Source organism: Eumetopias jubatus, unplaced genomic scaffold (genome assembly GCF_037043125.1).
Source record: "Eumetopias jubatus isolate StellerSeaLion01/CBP00866 unplaced genomic scaffold, mEumJub1_p1.0 scaffold_2, whole genome shotgun sequence".
NCBI classification, from domain to species: Eukaryota; Metazoa; Chordata; class Mammalia; order Carnivora; family Otariidae; genus Eumetopias; species Eumetopias jubatus.
Genome location: NW_028274808.1, coordinates 2189245 through 2209843, shown reverse-complemented (window position 1 = coordinate 2209843; position 20599 = coordinate 2189245). Strand labels below are relative to the sequence as shown.

The 20599-nt window shown below is 46.9% G+C and overlaps 1 protein-coding gene across 1 annotated transcript in view; it reads right to left on the bottom strand.

The window, feature by feature from the left end:
• The window catches only part of MYOM2 (myomesin 2), an 80680-nt gene that overhangs the window by 27218 nt on the left and 32863 nt on the right, over positions 1-20599 (bottom strand). The window contains exons 14-24 of the mRNA XM_028099839.2: positions 20044-20227; positions 19115-19289; positions 17703-17824; positions 16082-16269; positions 14370-14496; positions 13174-13352; positions 12022-12136; positions 10965-11121; positions 10773-10879; positions 8660-8704; positions 7956-8092 (exon numbers count right to left, since the gene is read on the bottom strand). Coding sequence (XP_027955640.2) covers positions 7956-8092; positions 8660-8704; positions 10773-10879; positions 10965-11121; positions 12022-12136; positions 13174-13352; positions 14370-14496; positions 16082-16269; positions 17703-17824; positions 19115-19289; positions 20044-20227 — 1536 coding nt within the window. The remainder of the gene's footprint in view (positions 1-7955; positions 8093-8659; positions 8705-10772; positions 10880-10964; positions 11122-12021; positions 12137-13173; positions 13353-14369; positions 14497-16081; positions 16270-17702; positions 17825-19114; positions 19290-20043; positions 20228-20599) is intronic.

The window sequence follows — 20599 nt, the reverse complement described above, 5'->3', positions numbered from 1 at the left end:
CTAACAATCAAAATATACCCTAAATCTCTACTGTATGGCTCTGTTCTAGTCTCCTGCCTGATCACATTCTCTCCCTTTTTTTTCTTTCTTTCCTTTTTTTTTCAAGCACCTTATCAATTCCTTTTTAAAAATTTTTTATACTTTTCATCTTTACAATCAAATTCCATCCCTCCATTGTATCAACCTTTATTTTGTACATATATAAGTCTTTATTTCTTTAAAATTTTAGGAGGCACTTTCTTCTAACAGACCAAAATATACCCAAAATCAAGTGTGTGGCACTGATCTATGCACTAGCCTGATCATATTTGATCATATTCTGTGTTTTTTGTTTTCTTCTGTTTTTTTTGTTTTTATCTTTTTCTTTTTTTTCTCTTTTTTCTTTCTTTCCCTTTCTTTTCCCCTGGTTGCAGGTCTTTTCTGATTTGTATAGAGTATATTTTCTGGGGACATTGTTAACCTGTTAGGATTTTGTTCTCTCATTCATTATTCTCCTCTGGACAAAATGAGAAGACGAAAAAAATCATCTCAAAAAAAAGAACAAGACGTAGTACCGTGTGCCTGGGACCGACTCAATACGGACATTAGTATGATATCAGACCTAGAGTTCAGAATCATGATTTTAAAGATCCTAGCTGGACTTGAAAAAAGCATGGAAGTTATTAGAGAAATGCTTTCTGGAGAAATAAAAGAACTAAAATCTAACCAAGTCGAAATCAAAAAGGCTATTAATGAGGTGAAATCAAAAATGGAGGCTCTGCTAGGATAAATGAGGCAGAAGAGAGAATCAGCAATATAGAAGACCAAATGATGGAAAATAAAGAGGCTGAGAAAAAGAGAAATAAACAACTACTGGATCATGAGGGCAGAATTCAAGACATAAGCGATACCATAAAACAAAACAACATTAGAATAATTGGGATCCCAGAAGAAGAAGAAAGAGAGAGAGGGGCAGAAGGTATATTGGAGCAAATTATAGCAGAAAACTTCCCTAATGTGAGGAAGGAAACAGGCATCAAAATCCAGAAGGCACAGAGAATCCCTGTCAAAATGCATAAAACTAGTTCAACACCCCAACATCTAACAGTAAAACTTACGAGTCTCAGAGACAAAGAGAAAATACTGAAAACAGCTCAGGAGAAGAGATATGTAACCTATAATTGTTGAAACATTAGAATAGCAACAGAACTATCCACAGAGACCTGGCAGGCCAGAAAGGACTGACATGATATCTTCAGTGCACTAAATGAGAAAAATATGCAGCCAAGAATACTATATCCAGCTGGCTGTCATTGAAAATAGAAGGAGAGATAAAAAGCTTCCAGGACAAACAAAAACTAAAGGAATTTGCAAACACGAAACCAGGCCTCCAAGAAATATTGAAAGGGGTCCTTTAAGCAAAGAGAGAGACTAAAAGCAGCATAGACCAGAAAGGAACAAAGACAATATACAGTAACAGTCACCTTACAGCCATTACAACACCACTAAATTCATATCTTTCAATAGTTACCCTGAATGTAAATGGGCTAAATGCCCCAATCAAAAGACACAAACTATCAGATTGGTTAATAAAAAAGACCCATCAATACGCTGTCTGCAAGAGACTCATTTTAGACCCAAAGACATCCCACATTGAAAGTGAGGGTGTGGAAAACCATTTACCATGCTAATAGACACCCAAAGAAAGCTGGGGTGGCAATCCTTATATCAGACATAGAAGATTTTAAACCAAAGACTGTAATAAGAGATGAGGAAGGACACTATATCCTACTTAAAGGGTCTATCCAACAAGAAGATCTAACAATTGTAAATATCAATGCCCCTAACATGGGAGCGGCCAATTATATAAGGCAATTAATAACAAAAGCAAAGAAACACATTGACAACAATACAATACTAGTGGGTGAATTTAACATCCCGCTGACTGAAATGGACAGATCATCTAAGCAAAAGATCAACAAGGAAATAAAAGACTTTAAATGGACTTCACAGACATATGCAGAACATTCCATCCCAACGCAACAGAATACACATTCTTCTCTAGTGCCCATGGAACATTCTCAAGAATAGATCACATCCTACGTCACAAATCAGGTCTCCACCGGTACCAAAAGATTGGGATCATTCCCTGCATATTTTCAGACCACAATGCTTTGAAACTAGAACTCAATCACAAGAGGAAAGTCGGAAAGAACTCAAATACATGGAGGCTAAAGAGCATCCTACTAAAGAATGAATGGTCAACCAGGAAATTAAAGAAGAATTTTAAAAATTCATGGAAACCAATGAAAATGAAAACACAACTGTTCAAAATCTGTGGGATGCAGTAAAGGCAGTCCTAAGAGGAAAGTATATAGCACACAACCCTTTCTCAAGAAACAAGAAAGGTCTCAAATAGACAACCTAACCCTACACCTAAAGGAGCTAGAGAAAAAACAGCAAATAAAGCCTAAACCCAGCAGGAGAAGAGAAATCATAAAGATCAGAGCAGAAATCAATGAAATAGAAACCAAAAGAACAGTAGAACAGATCAATGAAACGAGGAGCTGGTTCTTTGAAAGAATTAACAAGATAGATAAACTCCTGACCAGACTTATCAAAAAGAAAAGAGAAATGACCCAAAACAACAAAATCATGAACGAAAGAGGAGAGATCACAACCTACACCAAAGAAATACAAACAATTATAAGAACATATTATGAGCAAGTCTATGCCAGCAAATTAGATAATCTGGAAGAAATGGATGCATTCCTAGAGATGTATCAACTACCAAAATTGAACCAAAAAAGAAATAGAAAACCTAAACAGACCTATAATCACTAAGGAAATTGAAGCAGTCATGAAAAATCTCCCAACAAACAAAAGCCCAGGGCCAGATGGCTTCCCAGGGGAATTCTACCAAACATTTCAAGAAGAATTAATACCTATTCTCCTGAAACTGTTCCAAAAAATAGAAATAGAAGGCAAACTTCCAAACTCATTTTATGAGGCCACCATTACCTTGATCCCAAAATCAGACAAAGACCCAATCAAAAAGGAGAATTACAAACCAATATCCTTGATGAACATGGATGCAAAAATTCTCACCAAAATAGTAGCCAATAGATCCAACAGTACATTAAAAGGATTATTTACCATGACCAAGTGGGATTTATCCCTGGGCTGCAAGGCTGTTTCAACATCCACAAATCAATCAACGTGATACAATACATTAACAAAAGAAAGAACAAGAATCATATGATCCTCTCCATAGATGCAGAAAAAGCATTTGACAAAGTACAGCATCCTTTCTTGATCAAAACTCTTCAGAGTATAGGGATAGAGGGCACATACCTCAATATCATAAAGCCATCTATGAAAAACCTACAGCCGATATCATTCTCAATGGGGAAAAGCTGAGAGCTTTCCCCCTAAGGTCAGGAACGCAGCAGGGATGTCCACTATCACCCCTGCTATTCAACATAGTATGAGAAGTCCTAGCCACAGCAATCAGACAAAAAAAGAAATCAAAGGCATCCAAATCAGCAAAGAGGAAGTCAAACTCTCATTCTTTGCAGATGATAGGATACTCTATGTGGAAAACCCAAAAGACTCCACCCCAAAACTGCTAGAACTCATAGAGGAATTCAGTAAAGTAGCAGGATATAAAATCAATGCACAGAAATCAGTGGCATTCCTATATACCAACAACAAGACAGAAGAGAGACAAATCAAGGAGTTGATCCCATTTACAATTGCACCCAAAACCATAAGATACCTAGGAATATATCTAACCAAAGAGGCAAAGGATCTGTACTCAGAAAACTATAAAATACTCATGAAAGAAATAGAGGAAGACACAAAGAAATTGAAAAATGTTCCACGCTTATGGACTGGAAGAACAAACATTGTGAAGATGTCAATGCTACCTAGAGCAATCTACACATTTAATGCAATCCCCATCAAAATACCATCCACATTTTTCAAAGAAATGGAACAAATAATCTTAAAATTTGTATGGAACCAGAAGAGACCCCAAATACCCAGAGGAATGTTGAAAAAGAAAAGCAAAGCTGGCGGCATCACAATTCCGGACTTCCAGCTCTATTACAAAGCTGTCATCATCAAGACAGTATGATACTGGCACAAAAACAGACACACAGATCAATGGAACAGAATAGAGAGCCCAGAAATGGACCCTCAACTCTATGGTCAACTCATCTTTGACAAAGCAGGAAAGAATGTCCAATGGAAAAAAGACAGTCTCTTCAACAAATGGTGTTGGGAAAATTGGACAGCCACATGCAGAAGAATGAAACTGGACCATTTCCTTAACACCGCACACAAAAATAGACTCCAAATGGTTGAAAGACCTCAATGTGAGACAGGAGTCCATCAAAATCCTAAAGGAGAACACAGGCAGCAACCTCTTCGACCTCAGCCGCAGCAACTTCTTCCTAGAAACATCGCCAAAGGCAAGGGAAGCCAGGGCAAAAATGAACTCTTGGGATTTCATCAAGATAAAAAGCTTTTGCACAGCAAAAGAAACAGTCCACAAAACCAAAAGACAACCGACAGAATGGGAGAAAATATTTGCAAATGACATATCAGATAAAGGGCTAGTATCCAAAATCTATAAAGAACTTATCAAACTCAACACCCAAAGAACAAATAATCCAATCAAGAAATGGGCAGAAGACATGAACAGACATTTTTCCAAAGAAGACATCCAAATGGCCAACAGACACATGAAAAAGTGCTCCACTTCACTTGGCATCAGGGAAATCCAAATCAAAACCTCAATGAGATACCACCTCACACCAGTCAGAATGGCTAAAATTAACAAGTCAGGAAACGACAGATATTGGTGGGGATGTGGAGAAAGGGGAACCCTCCTACACTGTTGGTGGGAATGCAAGCTGGTGCAACCACTCTGGAAAACAGTATGGAGGTTCCTCAAAGAGTTGAGAATAGAGCTACCATACGATCCAGCAATTGCACTACTGGGTATTTACGCCAAAGATACAAATGTAGGGATCCGAAGGGGTACGTGCACCCCAATGTTTATAGCAGCAATGTCCACCATAGCCAAACTGTGGAGAGAGCCAAGATGCCCATCGACAGATGAATGGATAAAGAAGATGTGGTATCTATACACAATGGAATACTATGCAGCCATCAAAAGGAATGAGATCTTGCCATTTGCAACAACGTGGATGGAACTGGAGGGTGTTATGCTGAGTGAAATAAGTCAATCAGAGAAAGACATGTATCATATGACCTCACTGATATGAGGAATTCATCTCAGGAAACAAACCGAGGGTTGCTGGAGTGGTGGGGGTTGGGAGGGATGGGGTGGCTGGGTGATAGACATTGGGGAGGGTATGTGCTATGGTGAGCGCTGTGAATTGTGTAAGACTGTACCTGTATCACAGACCTGTACCTCTAAAACAAATAATGCATTATATGGTAAAAAAAATAGTAGGAAGGGAAAAATGAAGGGGGGTGAATAGGAGGGGAGACGAACCATGAGAGACGATGGACTCTGAGAAACAAACTGAAGGTTCTAGAGGGGAGGGTGGGGGATGGGTTAGCCTGGTGATGGGTATTAAAGAGGGCACATTCTGCATGGAGCACTGGGTGTTATGCACAAACAATGAATCATGGAACACTACATCAAAAACTAATGATGTAATATATGGTGATTAACATAACAATAAAAAATTTAAGAAAAGTAATTTAAAAAAAAGGAAAATGAAAAGAAATGATTTGTAAAATACACCCACGGGTAGAAGAAAATGACTATCGTGCTCTCACGGTCAACTGTGACACTTCCGGTCCTGCTTAATCAAATACGACGTTGAGGCTTTAAGTGAATAAAACCCACGCCCTGGTCTTGCCTTTCAGCAAACAGAAACAAAATCATCTTCACGGTTAGAAATTCCATTGCGATTTCACATCTGTGAAGCACAGAGCATGTGCTTGTATAAGGTCCCTTAGATGGTGTCTGGATGGGAAACTGAGCCAGGAACTAGGTCCAAGGGACATGATGGAGAGAGACAAATGAACAAGCATGGCCTCAGCCTGCTTTCTGAGAGAGCAGTCACTGAGAAACGTCCTGATCACAGAGCGTGGCTACAGTGTGTCCGGGCAGACTGGCAGCGGCGCCAGAGGGAGCCTGGCGGCAACGGAAGCAGGAGTCCTGCACAGGTGTAGCTCACCGGCTTGCTCCTTCATTCTGAGTATTTACGTTTGAATACGGGGAGCAAATTTCAAATCAATGTGACAAAGCCCTGTTCTTGTTTGTCTGACACCATGCTCGCTTCCAACACCTGCAAGGAGAGGGACCCCAGGAGCCGACCCCACCAGGTCTGAGAAGTAGGATGGCAAGACTCTCACTAGCCGGATACTTTGTGATACAGTAGCTTTTCTAATGCTCTCAGCTACTGCACTGCAGTGTCTGAGCGGGTTTTAGAAATTAATTAGGCTTCTTGCGATTGCCATTATACAGCAAGATGAAGTTCAATGATTTTATGGGTGCCATAAATACAGGCTTTTATGTGACTCACACAAAATAACATCAATCTCCCCCCAGAAAAGTCACCTGTGGATTGCTAATTAAACAAGTGAAATAGTGCAGCCCTATCCCAAAAAGATTAGCCACAGAGCAAAGACATCAGTTTTTAAAGCAAGCTCTATGCAGCAGGTAGGAAATGTTAATCAAAAGATGTTCTACAAATAAAGTGCAATTACACGAAATTCCTTTTCATCTCATAGCACGGTCTCTGCTCGAAGAGAATTTCTCCAAGTCCTTGACCGTGCAGTACACTCTCCCAGGACAGAATGTATAATGCTGGATTTTTTGCAGCCAGGAGGAAAAGCCTGCTGTCTGTTCATCAGCCACTCCTCCCACCTGCACGCCTCTCAGAGTATGTCACTGTCTCTCAAGGGTAAGAAAAACTGCATGATCTTTGTCCATTCTGGATTTCTGCCTGACACCTGCTCATCTAACCAGGTAAGCCTTAACAAACACGCATGGGAACAAAGTCTGGACTAGGGATGAGGGGCCTAGCTCAGTGACACAGTAAGTGGGCACCTGCATGGCCTCAGTGATTCCTACATGTCAACCATTCCATGAACATGTGTGCAGTGCACACGGATGAGGCGTCCAGAGTCAGTAGGACCCTGAACAGACTGATGACACCACACACTGAGTACCAGCAGAAAAGAGCAGAGGAGGTAAAGACCCCTCGCTCTCCACTCAACAGTAAAGAAAGGGCTCATGGAGCAGGTTTTCCTTCAGCTGGAAATTACAGCAGGTGTGCTAGAATTATTAGACAAGAAAAAATACATTGAAACATACTCAATGTTCTTCCACAGCCAAAAAGGAATATTTATGAGAATTGTAGGATTCATTGAATACAATTAAAAGCAGAACAAGGGCAAAAGTATTTGTATTCTAGCATTCAATACTCTGTTGGCAGTTCTGTTATGCTTTGCCTAAACAGAACAGCCTAAAAGGTTAGGGAAGGAGTAGAAACAGATTTCCCCATGGATGCCTTCCATGGGAAGCTCTCGGTGAGGGGGGGAGGGGGACCCACAGACAATGGGGTAAAAATGCATGCCTTCAAAACCAAGGTCAAGAATAAATAGGCCTGTCCATCAAGGATAATTCCATGCCCCCCATGTCACCTGAACCTTTTCATAACACCAGGCTCAATATCTCTAAAACAAAGCTGACCATTGCTCAATTCTGGCAGGCTTGGATTTCAAGGACTCCTGATCTCTCATCTAACCCAGACCAGTCTCTGAATATCGCAAGAATCAACCGTCACGCGTTCATCTCGCCAACCTGCTACACCCCAATTTCTGCAGTTCAAAAGAAAACACACACAAAACATAGACCCAAAGTCGCTGACCTACCAAAGTAAAACCCGGCCTCTCTGAAGCCAAAGATCACTCACACATGAACTCACCTCACTGTCAGAGACTTCTCTGTCATTAATAATGAATCGGTAGCTCGCATCTGGTGATAAGTGCTCAGCCTGGAGCCAGAAGCGAACCTGGCCCTTATCAAAAATCTCATAAGCTAATTCTGATTTCAGAGGAATCGCTACAGGAAGAAAAGAAATCGAAAGTCAATAATGCATGAATTGTTGTGAGACAGGATAGCTGCATATTGGAGGAAAATATCAATCCTGGTTATTAAATTTTTGAGGATGTGAAACCCTGGAGTGTTGAATTGGATTATGAAAACCAAAAAATGAAACTAAAACCCTAGGTTAGCCTGTTGTTGCAGGTAAGGCCCCATGCCGCGTGAGCCGTGTGCGCACACACCTGGCTCTCCCGTGGACCCCGAGGCATGCCCCCATGTGCTCCCTCTGTATTCAGTGTAACTCAGTAACCGAAGACTCCACCTGATTGACTTGCTTGGATTACGATCAGCTATGCTAAACCCCAAATTCAAAACTCTCTCTATGCAATAAAAATTTCTACAAGCTGCATTATCAACTCGTATTTGTTTCCAATGAACAGGTGACAAGCCTGGAAGCTGGATGCGTGAAATGAAACGGTCCATGCCCAAAGTGCTCTTTGGTGAGCTTCCTGCCTTAATGAGCAGGGCCCTCCCCCGACGGCTTGCTGTCTGCCTGCAAACAGGCAGAGTCCCACGCTTACTTACTGGGATTCTTGATTTCGTTGCTCAGTGCCATCAAACGTTCAAGCTCTAAAATTAAGAAAAATACGTGCATTGATTTTTGACCCATACATTCAGAAGTCTGTAAACAATTACAAGGCTAACCCCTAGCAGGGATCTGACACCACCAAGATTTAATCTGTGCTTGAGTAAGAAACATGAACTAGAAGTTAAAATGCAAATAGGAGTTACACCACCTTTGAATACTCTCTTCAGCTGAGATCCTCACCATATAATAACCCTGTCTTGAAGGGGAGGCGTGGTGGGGCACATGAGGGCAGAGCCTTGGGGACAGTGGGGCTGGGGGTGGGGGCGGGCTTTGCACAGGGGAGCTTTAAAGACACCCATTCCCAGAGCCTCGAATTCCATACGAACTCCTTCCTAATTTCAATCTGGTGCTGAGAGTGTGTGGGTGGTCTGTGATTTTCCTTCCCCTTGCAAGATGTCCTTCAAAATGCTTCGCCCACTCAGGATTTCACTGTGATGCATACTGCCATGAGTTTAAAATATAAATATAAATATAAAAAATATAAATATAAATGCATCATTCCTGAAGGAGTCCCAAGAGCAAGCTAAGAAAAACTGAAGGTTTTAAGCCATTTCTTCCATCCTTCCTTCCTTCTTAACTAGAACTTAGAAAAGAGATCGTGGTCACTAAGATATGTATGAACATGCTCACTTGAACCGAAAAAGGAAGTCAGACTTTTCCTCGCTGGGTGACTGGCTTGACTTCCCCATTAGGTCTAATGGTAGGAATTTCCATAAATCAAATGAGCTAAATCTGCAGTTCCAAGGTTTTATCTAAAAGATTTCTTAAAGTCCACATATGTTATAAAACATGCTGGAAGTTTTCATCCTTTGCAACTATTTAAAATTAAAGTGAAAATGTCATCTACAAACTTAAAACTAGTGCAGAGAAGTAGAACACTATTCAGGATTATTTAAGAATGTTTTGAGTTAAAAACTGAAGACCGCTGAGTTAGGGTCAGAAAAGGCAGCTCAAAAAGCATTCGGAGCAGATTCCTGATCTGCTCCGGCCCCTATCCCTGGGCAAGAGCATCCTGAGGACCCTGGATAGCAGCGTCCACACAGACCACTCGGCCATCCTCCTGCTATTCTTGTTAAATCTGCACGAGCTTCCCCAGGTTTACCCAGGATCTGCTCCAGCCCTGCAGGGGCCCAAGGCATCGGCGCGGAGCTTCCCAACATGGGTCCATGCCTCTCCTCCCAGCCCATGCTGGACAACCATCCGAATCAGGCGTCCTCGGGATCACACCCTCGGCCTGCTGCCAGCCAACATGACAGTAGGGAACTTCGGGGTCTGCTCACCAGGCACCAGGCCTCTCACAAGACCCCACATTTTAACAGCAGACTCTCAACAGCTCTAGAGACCCAGAGAACCCTGGACATCTGACCATGCTGTCCAGCACGACATAGCTCACTGCACATCTCCGTGAGACTGACCCTGACTGTGGGCCGGGTCCACCACAAGCACTGGACACAAATAACTATAATCCCCAGCAGCACAAGAATCTGCCTCATGAGACCTGCCATTTGACAGGGACTCAGGTGCATGAGCCCGCAGAGGACACACCTGCCTGTTCCTGGGCTCCCCAGCTGTGAACAGACTTTTCTTTCTGCCGTCTCCTATTTGTAAGAGAGCAAGAGATTTTGACATGCCAGTTGAATCTTATTTCACATACAGAAAATATATTTTTTTTTCTCTTGCCATGCTGACTATCCAGTGCTGGAAGGAAAGGGGGAGTCTCCCATCTGTGTGTCTCGCTTTAATCTTGTGGCCCTACTCTACTCCCTGCTTGCCAACCTACTGAAATGTAGCTAAAACCCAACTTGAAAAGTACAAGGGGGAACTCCAGAAGCCCCAAGTCCTGGACTGGTGATTTAGGAGCTGGACAGAGTACGAACTCTAGAGAGTTTGTTTAATTTCTAAGGGAACGTTTGCTTCTATGAACACTCAGCACCCCAGCCTCCCACAAACACACGCCCGTTTTCTAGGCAAGCAAGTCTTTCCTAGGTTAGTGTCAATCTTTCAGTGCTGAACACTCAAGCAGGCGAGCCTCCGTCATGTAGACTTTACCTTCTTCGTCCAAGGTGAAACTGGAGGACACCCCGTCCGTGTCACTCACGGACACTGAGTAAGTTCCTAGATCCCCTTTGTCCGGGTTTTTAAAGTACAGCTTCGAGCTAAAAGGGAAGAACCGGGGGACACGTTGGCTGTGTCTGCCAGGGTCCCCGGCGGTCCCAGGGGCTGGCCCCCAAGGGGACTTACTGGTCTCCCACCGTCTCGACCCGGAACTTCTGGTCATCTGCAACCTCCTCATAGGCTTTGCACCACGTGAACTGGGACGCGTCAGTCATTTCCTGACAGTCAAAGCTCAGGTAGATGTTGCCTTCCTCGTCCACACCAGCACTGATCTCCTTGGTGCCTGCAGAGCAAGGAGACAAGGCGGGGTCTCAGGAGCACCGTGCCCTCTGCCCGCAGACTCTGTGTCTGGAGGTGGCGGCTTGGTTTACACCAAATCATCAGCTTCCCCTCCAGGTCACCCAGGACGCAGAGGTGGACCCGCAGGAGGGCAATCCGTCCAGGAGCAGGTAGAGGGCACAGCGGGCAGCGTTTTAAGCTGTACCTCTCTGTCCATCCCCTCCTCCACATCCAATCCCACTGCAGCAAACACGTTGGCCGTAAAGACCCTTCTTCCCCCTGAGATCTGACCCCTCGCCACTGCGAGGGCCCCGGGCGGCCGCGGGCACCCCCCGATAGCACTGTACGCGGGCTCCTCCCTCTGCTCTTCTTCCATGGGGGGTGGGAAGGGACCTGCTCGATCCTTCTGACCAGGTGGACACCCGGCCCCACACAGGCCTGTCAGAATCTGCCCCGAGGGGGTAGGGACTGGGGGGCCACGCTGGCCTGGGCAGGCACAGATGCCATCGGTTGCCGTGAATACGGAGTGGCACAGAGTGCCAGGTGGCAGAGGACATGAAACCAGTCCCCAGGGAGAGGAGCCACTTGCCACCAAGAGCACTACCCACGGGTTTCTGACTGCCAGTCAAAATTCAGCAATAACATTGTCATCCCCAATGCGGCTTTACTGGTCCAAATACAGACCCCCACCGACTGTGTGCCTCAGGGGTCCCACTCCGATCCAGGGGTGCCGGGGCCACGCTGGGCTGGAGGGGCCTGTTCCGTTTGCTGCTCGACACTGTCAACCACACGGCAGGAGCCCGCCCTCCCTGCACTCACACACACACAACACGCACGCCCACCTCCTGCACGCCAGCCACTCGCAGCCTCCCGCCATCCCGAGCAGCCAAGCAGCACCTCTCACCTGGCCGGGCCTCCACAAGCACTGGTTCAGACATGTCCGACGGCCTTCCCACGCCACTGGCGTTCACGGCCCGGACCCTGAACACATAGGTTTTGCCCTGGTGCAGGTCACACACCTTAGAAAGACAGAGAAAATGTCACATGGGAATCAATAAGTGAAAAGGACTTTTTACTTTTCACGTTTTACTATGAACATGCTTTTTTTAAAAAAGTAACTTACTTTTCCAGCTGTAAGAGCTATGCACAGTGAGCTAGAAAAGCAGGAGGTAAGACAGACTCACAATCATTCAGTCTGACTTTGCAAGAAGAAACAGACTCTCTCCAGTTTTCAGAGAGTCTTCCCTTTTTCTTTGCACATTTCAAAGCAGAATTCAAGGCATATATCCAGGTTGCAACCTGGCGTCCATAGTCAACATAATTCTACAGGACGAAATATTATTTTAAATGTGATTTGTAACTGTGCAAGATTTCCCATCATCTGGACACATTAAAATTAAATGGTTCTCTCCTTGCACATGCGTAGCTCATATGTACCGTAACCTGCACTGGTTCGTAAAATATACTTCAGCTAATGTCTCACTCCTTGATTTGGCTAGATCCTTAGAAGCTGATTAGTTCATTTGGAAGAAGCTGATCTGGTTTTGGATTGTCGGATTGTTGCCCAGAGGCAGCAACCATGTGCTCGACTCAGGTGTGGCCTTCCGGTCAGCCTCCACCATCTACACCACACCACAGAGCCCACAACCAAGCAGGGAAAGCGCTGGGCAAGGAGCCGGGGCAGGTGGCCTACCCACCCAAGGATGGGTGTCACAGCCGACCCCAGTGATGGGTAAACTGTAGGTGCTACAAAAAGAAACCCTTGGAGGACAGGAGAAGAGAGAAATGTGGACATCGCCATCCCGCCAGACGTATCCCAGCTGCGTGTGTACGTGTGTCTATGCGCGTGACTTCTACGACAATCACGAATAGAATGGGTTAAACGCACGCCGGCCGCAGACACACAGTGGCCGCCGCCCCCGCGGAGACCGTCCACAGTGGCACGGGACCGTATGTGCTGCCTGAGCGGTTGGCCGGGCGGCTTCGAGCCCGTCTGTGGTAGCAATCAGAGACCCCATCCCGGGAAGGCAGGGCACACAGGAAGGAACACCGTCACCTTTAAATAACGGTTGGCGGTTGCTGCCTCATTCACGGTGCTCCATTCTCCGGAATCTTCTTCCTTATAGTCCACAAAATACCCCGTAATGGGGCCACTGCCAGAGTACACGGGGGCTTTCCACAGCATGACCAGGGACGAGTCTCTGACCTCACAGAACGTCAGATCATAGGCAGGACCTGAAAAGTCGAACGCAGTCTGTGCCCGTGCATGCTCACACCAGCATGTGGCGTCCGCCGCCATGGGGACACACACAGACGTCATGACTGCATGTTAAATCAGGCTTTCTCCACGCACACCCGGAGGAGCGTGCTGAACGTGGAGCGGGGAGGGGGCACAGTGTGGCCGGCTGCTCCTGCAGCCTGACCATGAGGGATCTGGGGACTGCAGGCACCCTGGAATCATTCATGAGTCCGCATCAGCACTCAGGCCAAGGTGCAGGGGCTGCATCTGAACCAAGTCATGCCACATCCTTAGAGGGTGGCTAAGCCCTTTCGTGTGAAGCCCCCAAAAGGCTCTGGAAATTGGAATAGCTTTCCTTCTACTGGCTTTTCTAAGGGGCAAATATTAGTTTCCTTAAAACAAGGACCACTCAATAAAAGAAAAGGAGGAAAAATACACTATAATCTGGCCACAAAATAGCTTCAACTTTAGGTCTGTTGTTTGGGCATTGTTTTGTTTTGCTCAAAACAGGAGCATTTTACCCATTACATTTAGGTTGCTAACACACTGAATGCAAATAAATGAAGGCCCGGGTTTTGAGAATTTATGAAAACAGCTTTAAAATGTAAAGTCCTAATACATTGCAGATTGGCAGTAATCCCACATTTTTGACCTAGAGGCCCCCAGGTCCCCACAGGGTCTGGGAGGAGAACCAGACCTCACACACTGGGGACCCCAGTGTCACACCCTGTGTCATCAGCACTGGCCCCTCCTGCCCGGGGCCGCCTTCCCTCTACCCTCACGCATCCCCGCTGATCACCTCACCCTCGTCACCTGCTCGGCCTCTGTCTGCACCCCACCACCAGGGACTGGGGCCACCTCACCCCCAGCTATACCCCGTGCCTGGCACAGGGTGGTGACACCCTAGCATGCACAGACAGAATGCCCGCTAGTTCTGGGGTTGGTGACCGCGGCCTTGAGGACAGCAGGCTCATGCCACGGAGGGCTGCTCCAGTCCAGGAGGGGCCGCTTACCAGGCTCAGGCATGGTCCAGGCCTCACACTTGAAGAGTTCGCTGGGGTCTGACGGCTGCCCGATCCCGGCCAGGTTGACGGCAGCGATTTTGAACTCATAGAGTGAGCCTTCTGTCAAGCCCTCCACCTGCGTGGATTGTATTTAAATTAACACAGGAAATAAGAGCTTCATTACAGTCCGTCCATTGGAGGATTCACGACTGACTCCCAGAATGAACGGGGCAGGTGGGGCTGTGCTGGTAAACTGGACAGTGCGGTCAGGGAGGGCTGCGAATGCCGGTGCTGTGTTATGGTCGCTCTAGGGAACCTACCCACATTCCCCTTCCTCCCGTCACCGTGCCTATGGGGCAGCATGATGACCGCCCTTAACAGCTCGTCCTCATGGAGAAAAAGCCACAGAGGGCGAGTGGAATAGCAGGGGTGGGGGCCCTGCCCTGCAGCCCACATCCCCTCTGCATATGCCAGCACCTTGGCTGCCACCAGCCAGGGACACGAAGCCTCTCTGCCAGACCAGCCTCACTAGTGATGCCCAACAACCCGTCACCGTCCCCCAGCACACGGGCTGGAGGCCCTTGGGTCGTGACCTCAGCCCCATCTCGCTGTATCTAGATAATATTGCCTCCTGGAATAATACAGAGCCTCCAAAGCAAGTGTGTTTGAAGTTCAATGGTTTCATTCCCTGCAAAACAGAGTTCACCTCACGGCAGTAGCGGTATTCTAAAAATAAGAGGGTGCTCTGCTCAGGAGTAAGGGCCGTCGTCCAGAACAGCTCGGCACAGTGTTGGGGGCTGACCGTGCACAGATATCAGTAATGTGACACACGTGTGTGCACATACATGTACACACACACGCACGGTACCTACATGCACACACACACTCACACATGCACACATGCGCACAGTGTACCTGCACACACACGCACACACATTCCCACATGCACACTCACACATGCGCACACACAGTGCACCCGCACACACATGCACACACACGCACGAGCACACACATGCACACACTCACACATGCACACACAGTGCACCCACACACATGCACACACATGCACACAGTGCACCCGCACACACATGCACACACGTGCACGCACACACACACACACATTCCCATATGCACACACACGCACACACATTCCCACGTGCACACACACGCACACATGCCCATGACCTCAACCGCACAAACGAGTAGTGGAAGACTCTGCGAGGTGGGAGAGAAAGCTCATGGTTGGATTGGATTCCAGATCTTCCTTACTCCAAACCTATGTTCTTTCTCCTCTCTCTGCCTGGCAGAACATGTGTTTGGGCAAGTGACTCACCCAGCGGCTGGACACACAAGCCTTTCTTAGCAGAACCGTGATTAACAAGCCACAGACAAGGGCACTCGGACTGAACACCAGCTAAGCGCAGATGCACCAGCCCCACAGAACCACATGGGGATGGGTGGGGGCTGGGGCTGCCCCCAGCAGGGACACTAACCCCCACCCCACCCGCTTCCTTGCCTCTCCACCTCTCCTCACGTCTCAGAAGAAAATGCTTCCTCGGATCCCATTCTAGAGCTCCTCCCACGAGGCTGTGAAGTTTTCTCAACCCACTTTTGTTTCTGTGTCACATTATCTAATGCCTTGAACTCTGAGTCACTGAATGAAGGACTCTGCCCAGTATGGGAAACCACCCAGGGAAGTAATTGGACCCTTAAGAACCAACCGTTAAGATCCTCTCTTTGATGGGCGAAGAGTTGACCTCGTGCCAGTTCTTATGGTGAGCCTCGCGCTTGTCTATGTAGTAGCCAAGGATGGGTGCTCCCCCGCTGAATTTAGGTACCTTCCAGCCAAGGGTCATGGAATGGCCATCACAGTTCAGAAGTGTGACCCCATAAGGATGTGAAGGGACAGCTGCAAGGACACAGAGCAGGAAGTTCACCCCTGTCTCCACCCAGGACGCCCAAACTCCTGGGGACCACTCCTGCCCTGCAGAGGGGCCTTCACCCCGAACCATCCTTGTGTGTTTTCATCTCTTCCTTTAAAGAGAGTAACTCTCTGTCGTTTCTATTTATTGCAGTTCCTAAACACATCCTCCAATAAATAATACATACACACATACATCTTCCAATATTTCAATAGCACAGGGGCAATAAATTATTTAAATCTGGCCTGGGTGGTTGAAACAAGAGATTCTTCCCTCTCCTCTAAGGAAAACCTTGAGGAGGAACTTTCTCATTATACCCATGAAAAATAACAGCCATGCCCCCATGACCAGAGATGCTGCACATCACTGACCCAGCCAGTCTTAATTTCCCACATCAAATCAATTCAAGTGAGTACGAATTCACATGAGTTCATTTGGAATTGGACCACCTTCTCTAAGGGGCTGAGGGAGGGTGTGCCTCTGCTTCCCCAGCCCCAGCCCCGGCTCCAGGTGACCTGCATCCAGGCATCCTCTGTTACCCAAGAAACAGGTGACTGGGGGAAGACCTGTTCCCATCACAGAATAAAACTGTAGATGATTGCTTTGTATTAAGGAGGAATGGTAATGTTTGGAAGTCCCTCCCGGGGAAAACGGACAGATTAGAATAATGACCTTCAAATAAAAGAAGAATGATTTTGCACTATATTGACCACCTAAGCAGTATTGGATCGGACACTCCTTGGATGTTCCATAACACAACTTTATATGTTGTTAGGAGAGAAAGCTGAACCTCTGAAAATGCGTTTAAAATTTAATTGGAGACAAAAATAATTAAAGAGCAAAACATTTCTCTCAGAAATGAAAGGATATCAGTATGACTCAAAATGAGTAACATGTGACATTCGTGCTCCAAATGTCCCAGGGCACGTGTTTGCCGTGTGGCCCATCTTGTATGAAATCACCAGGGCGACAATCACAACACTCATGTTCCCAGGACCCACCTCTGAAATTAGGTCCCAAATTGTTTGGTTTGATTAAAATCATTTTTAATGATGACCATTGATGAACAAACCACAAAGTTCACATCAACGTTTGGAATTCTCTGAGATGATTAAAACCCCTTGAACTAAGACTAACTGGAAAGGCCACTGATGTTTTTCTAGATTACCATTAAATTTGAAAGAGACGTTCATCCCAATAGCACGCACATCGATGCGGGTGCACACACGCGGGGACATGTGACATGCAGTGAAGCCGTGTGTCCCCGGTGCGCACCCTTCTGGCATTTCACCACTCCTTCCCCACCCCCGTGTTTCCAAGACACGTGGCCAGCGGGTGAGAGGCCTCCCCAAGACAGCATATTCTCGGCACCAAGAACGTTTATTCCCACAGAGCTTATGATGGCCCTTGGGTTACTCACTGAGGGCAGCCTGGACCTTGATGACGTCGGACTCCTGTGAGTTCTCACTTGTGCCGACAGCATTGACAGCCTTCACCCGGAACACGTACTGCTCGCCGGTCGTCAGGCCGTGCACCACAAACCTGAGCAAAACACCAGTCGAGGGTGCAACCATGCACCTCAGCCTTTCCCCTCCCTCCTCCAGCAGAAGTAAAATCATCGGGAACGCTCCAAATTTTTTTCCACTGGGGCTAGAAGGAACTTCACTTGTCTGAGTTCTTTATATATGCATACTATATCTCCACTCTATGCTTCATTTTTCGTTAACGGATGCAAATCAACACGCAGGGTCAGGAAGGACGGTCATGATGCCTGGTTACACCGGGGGCGAGAGGGTCATAGGTCGGGGGGTGCGGAAAGCAAACATCTGTGGATCCCCAGTACGGGTCACTGGCTCTGTGAGTCAGTTGTCCCGGCTATAAAATGGGACCACAATCCCCGCCTCCCAGCACCACTACAAGCATCAAGTGGGATCCTGTGTGGGAGGAGCTCAGCACAGGCCAGCACCCCGTCCATGTGAGCAGGTCCCACTCACCTCTCAGAGCCCACAAACGTTTAGTGGCCATTTATAAAACTCTGGCTCGAGCATGCTATTTTAAGTTTTTTGTCCTGAGATCTCTTTCTATGTTTGCTGCCCATGGACTTGAAACAACATCTAACTGATACTCCTCTCAGCGACATCTCTTCCTTCCTAGCCACGGCTTTTCCCAAGTTATTTTTCTTAAAAAGTAGATTGAAAAGGGAAAGATGGCTGAGCCATCCATGATAATGCATCCACAGTGGAGAATCTGACTGCTGCCTCTATTTATCCGAGAAGCATACCCTGGAGAGGGCCTACTAAAGTCAGACACTCCGCACACTCCACACACTCGGCAGGAGCGGGGGTAAATCAATGCCAGGAGCAAAGATATTCCTCTCCACCCAAGACGAGCCGACGTCCCCCACCCCTGCCCGGCACACGAGAGGTGACAGCCGCCGGCTTTGTCTTCAATCAGTGGCTAGAGCAGAGGACTGTCAGTTATGCGAACAAAGCCATTTTAAAAGTTCAAAAACTCAATATGGAAAAATAAAATGGCTCTCGAGTCGCAGCTGTGGTTTTAACCTTCCTGTTGGAAGGTAAGCCTTAGCTGCTAATGACTCCAGAAGGGCCAAGGTTCTAGAGTTCTCTCATCAACACACTAATGATTTCAGCCCCGTGCCCGGAACAAGCTTGTCAGCTTCCGAGTCCTGACCCCTCGTGGGCAAGGAAGAAAACAGACCCTCGTGTACGAGCCTCACAGGTGCATCTGCCGGGGCGCACGCTGCTCTGAGTGCCATGCGGCTCCCAGCTGGCTGTGTGTCCTTCCCACGCGGCGAGTCCGGGGCCCCCGCACCTGTTGTAGCCGATGGGCTTGTGATTGCACGGCTCCCACACGTTGGACCCCGCCACGCAGCAGTCCACATAGTAGCCGAGCAGGTCCTCCTCGTGCTTTGGCCTGTCCCACTGCACCACGACCGATGTCTTCGTGTTCCGGGATGCCAGCACCCGGCCCGGGGCAGAGGGGACAACTGTGCAGAGGAACAGAGCGAGGAACCGTGAACAGAGTCCGAGGTCCGGAAGCTGCACCAGAGACCCTCAAGCCCTTTGTCCACAGGGAATGGCTCCCTGAAATCTGGACGAGGAGGGAGGAGCAGGGGAAGTGGGCAGGGGGGCTGCCACCCAGGGGGGGCCAGGAGCTGCTGCACCGTCCTCTGTCCTACCTGACTCACAAAGAGAGGAATTACAATCACGCCGTCTCCTATACCCACCCCCCAGAACTATGAAAAGGCATCTCCTCATGACACACATGCTTTGGCTAACAGGGTAGTAACAATTTTAAGAAAATAAGACACCTTCTTTCGGATTGGCTGGAATCTGTAAGGGGATTTAAAATCCAATCATGATTTGACCCTGGATTTTCTCCGCAGGGCAATTCAGAATTTCTATAATCCTGTATGGCATCTTCGGAGCAGGAACTTCAAGCCACACAGGCAAGAAACTCCATTGTGTTCAAGGTTTTTCAAAAAGTGACCAATGCCTAAAAATATTTCTAACCCATTTATTAGTTTCATAAAAATAAGGGAACTTTGGAGAAATGCTGAGTCCCAACCAAAACACGGCAGAGAGATCACCATCTTGTGTCAACTGAGATTTTAAGGCAGCTGTAATTTTGACTCATATACAACAGTAGTTGTCTTTTTCAGCACAACGGAAGGGTATCTGATGTCCCTTACTCGGGGCCTGTCCCAAACCACGGTCACTCACCAACAAGGCTGTACTCACCAATCATATCCTGAGCCTGGATGGGGGCAGTGATCTCCGACGGGTCGCTCAGGCCATGCTTATTGGCTGACAAAACCCGAAACACGTATTGCTTCCCCTCAGCAAGGTCAAAGACGGCATACCGAGGGGACCTCACAGCCGTCTGGGCGTTGACCCGCTGCCAGGTCCCACTCCCAACCACGGACTGCAAAGAGACACAGGATTTACATGAGGAAGCCGAGAAGTCCCCAAAGGCATGTTGAAGGAAAGGTTCTGCTCTAGCCAAATTAATCTTCAGGGATGTCCAGGCGGTAAAGCACATCCTGCACCATCAGAAGATCTTTTCTGAATTTTATGAAAAAGGAAGGCAGTTTGGAAAAGCAGGCAAGAAATTACCCAAAGTTGGAAACGCTTACCAGTAAAAAATTTTACGTGAAAGCAAATAAACTGTAAAAAAAAACGTAGGGGAATTAATACATAGGGTTGTAGTTTTAGTAAAGTGAAATGAACTATAAAGGATTGAAGATAACTTAGGGTGTTCATAAAATCCCATCATAACTCAGCTGGTCACACTTTA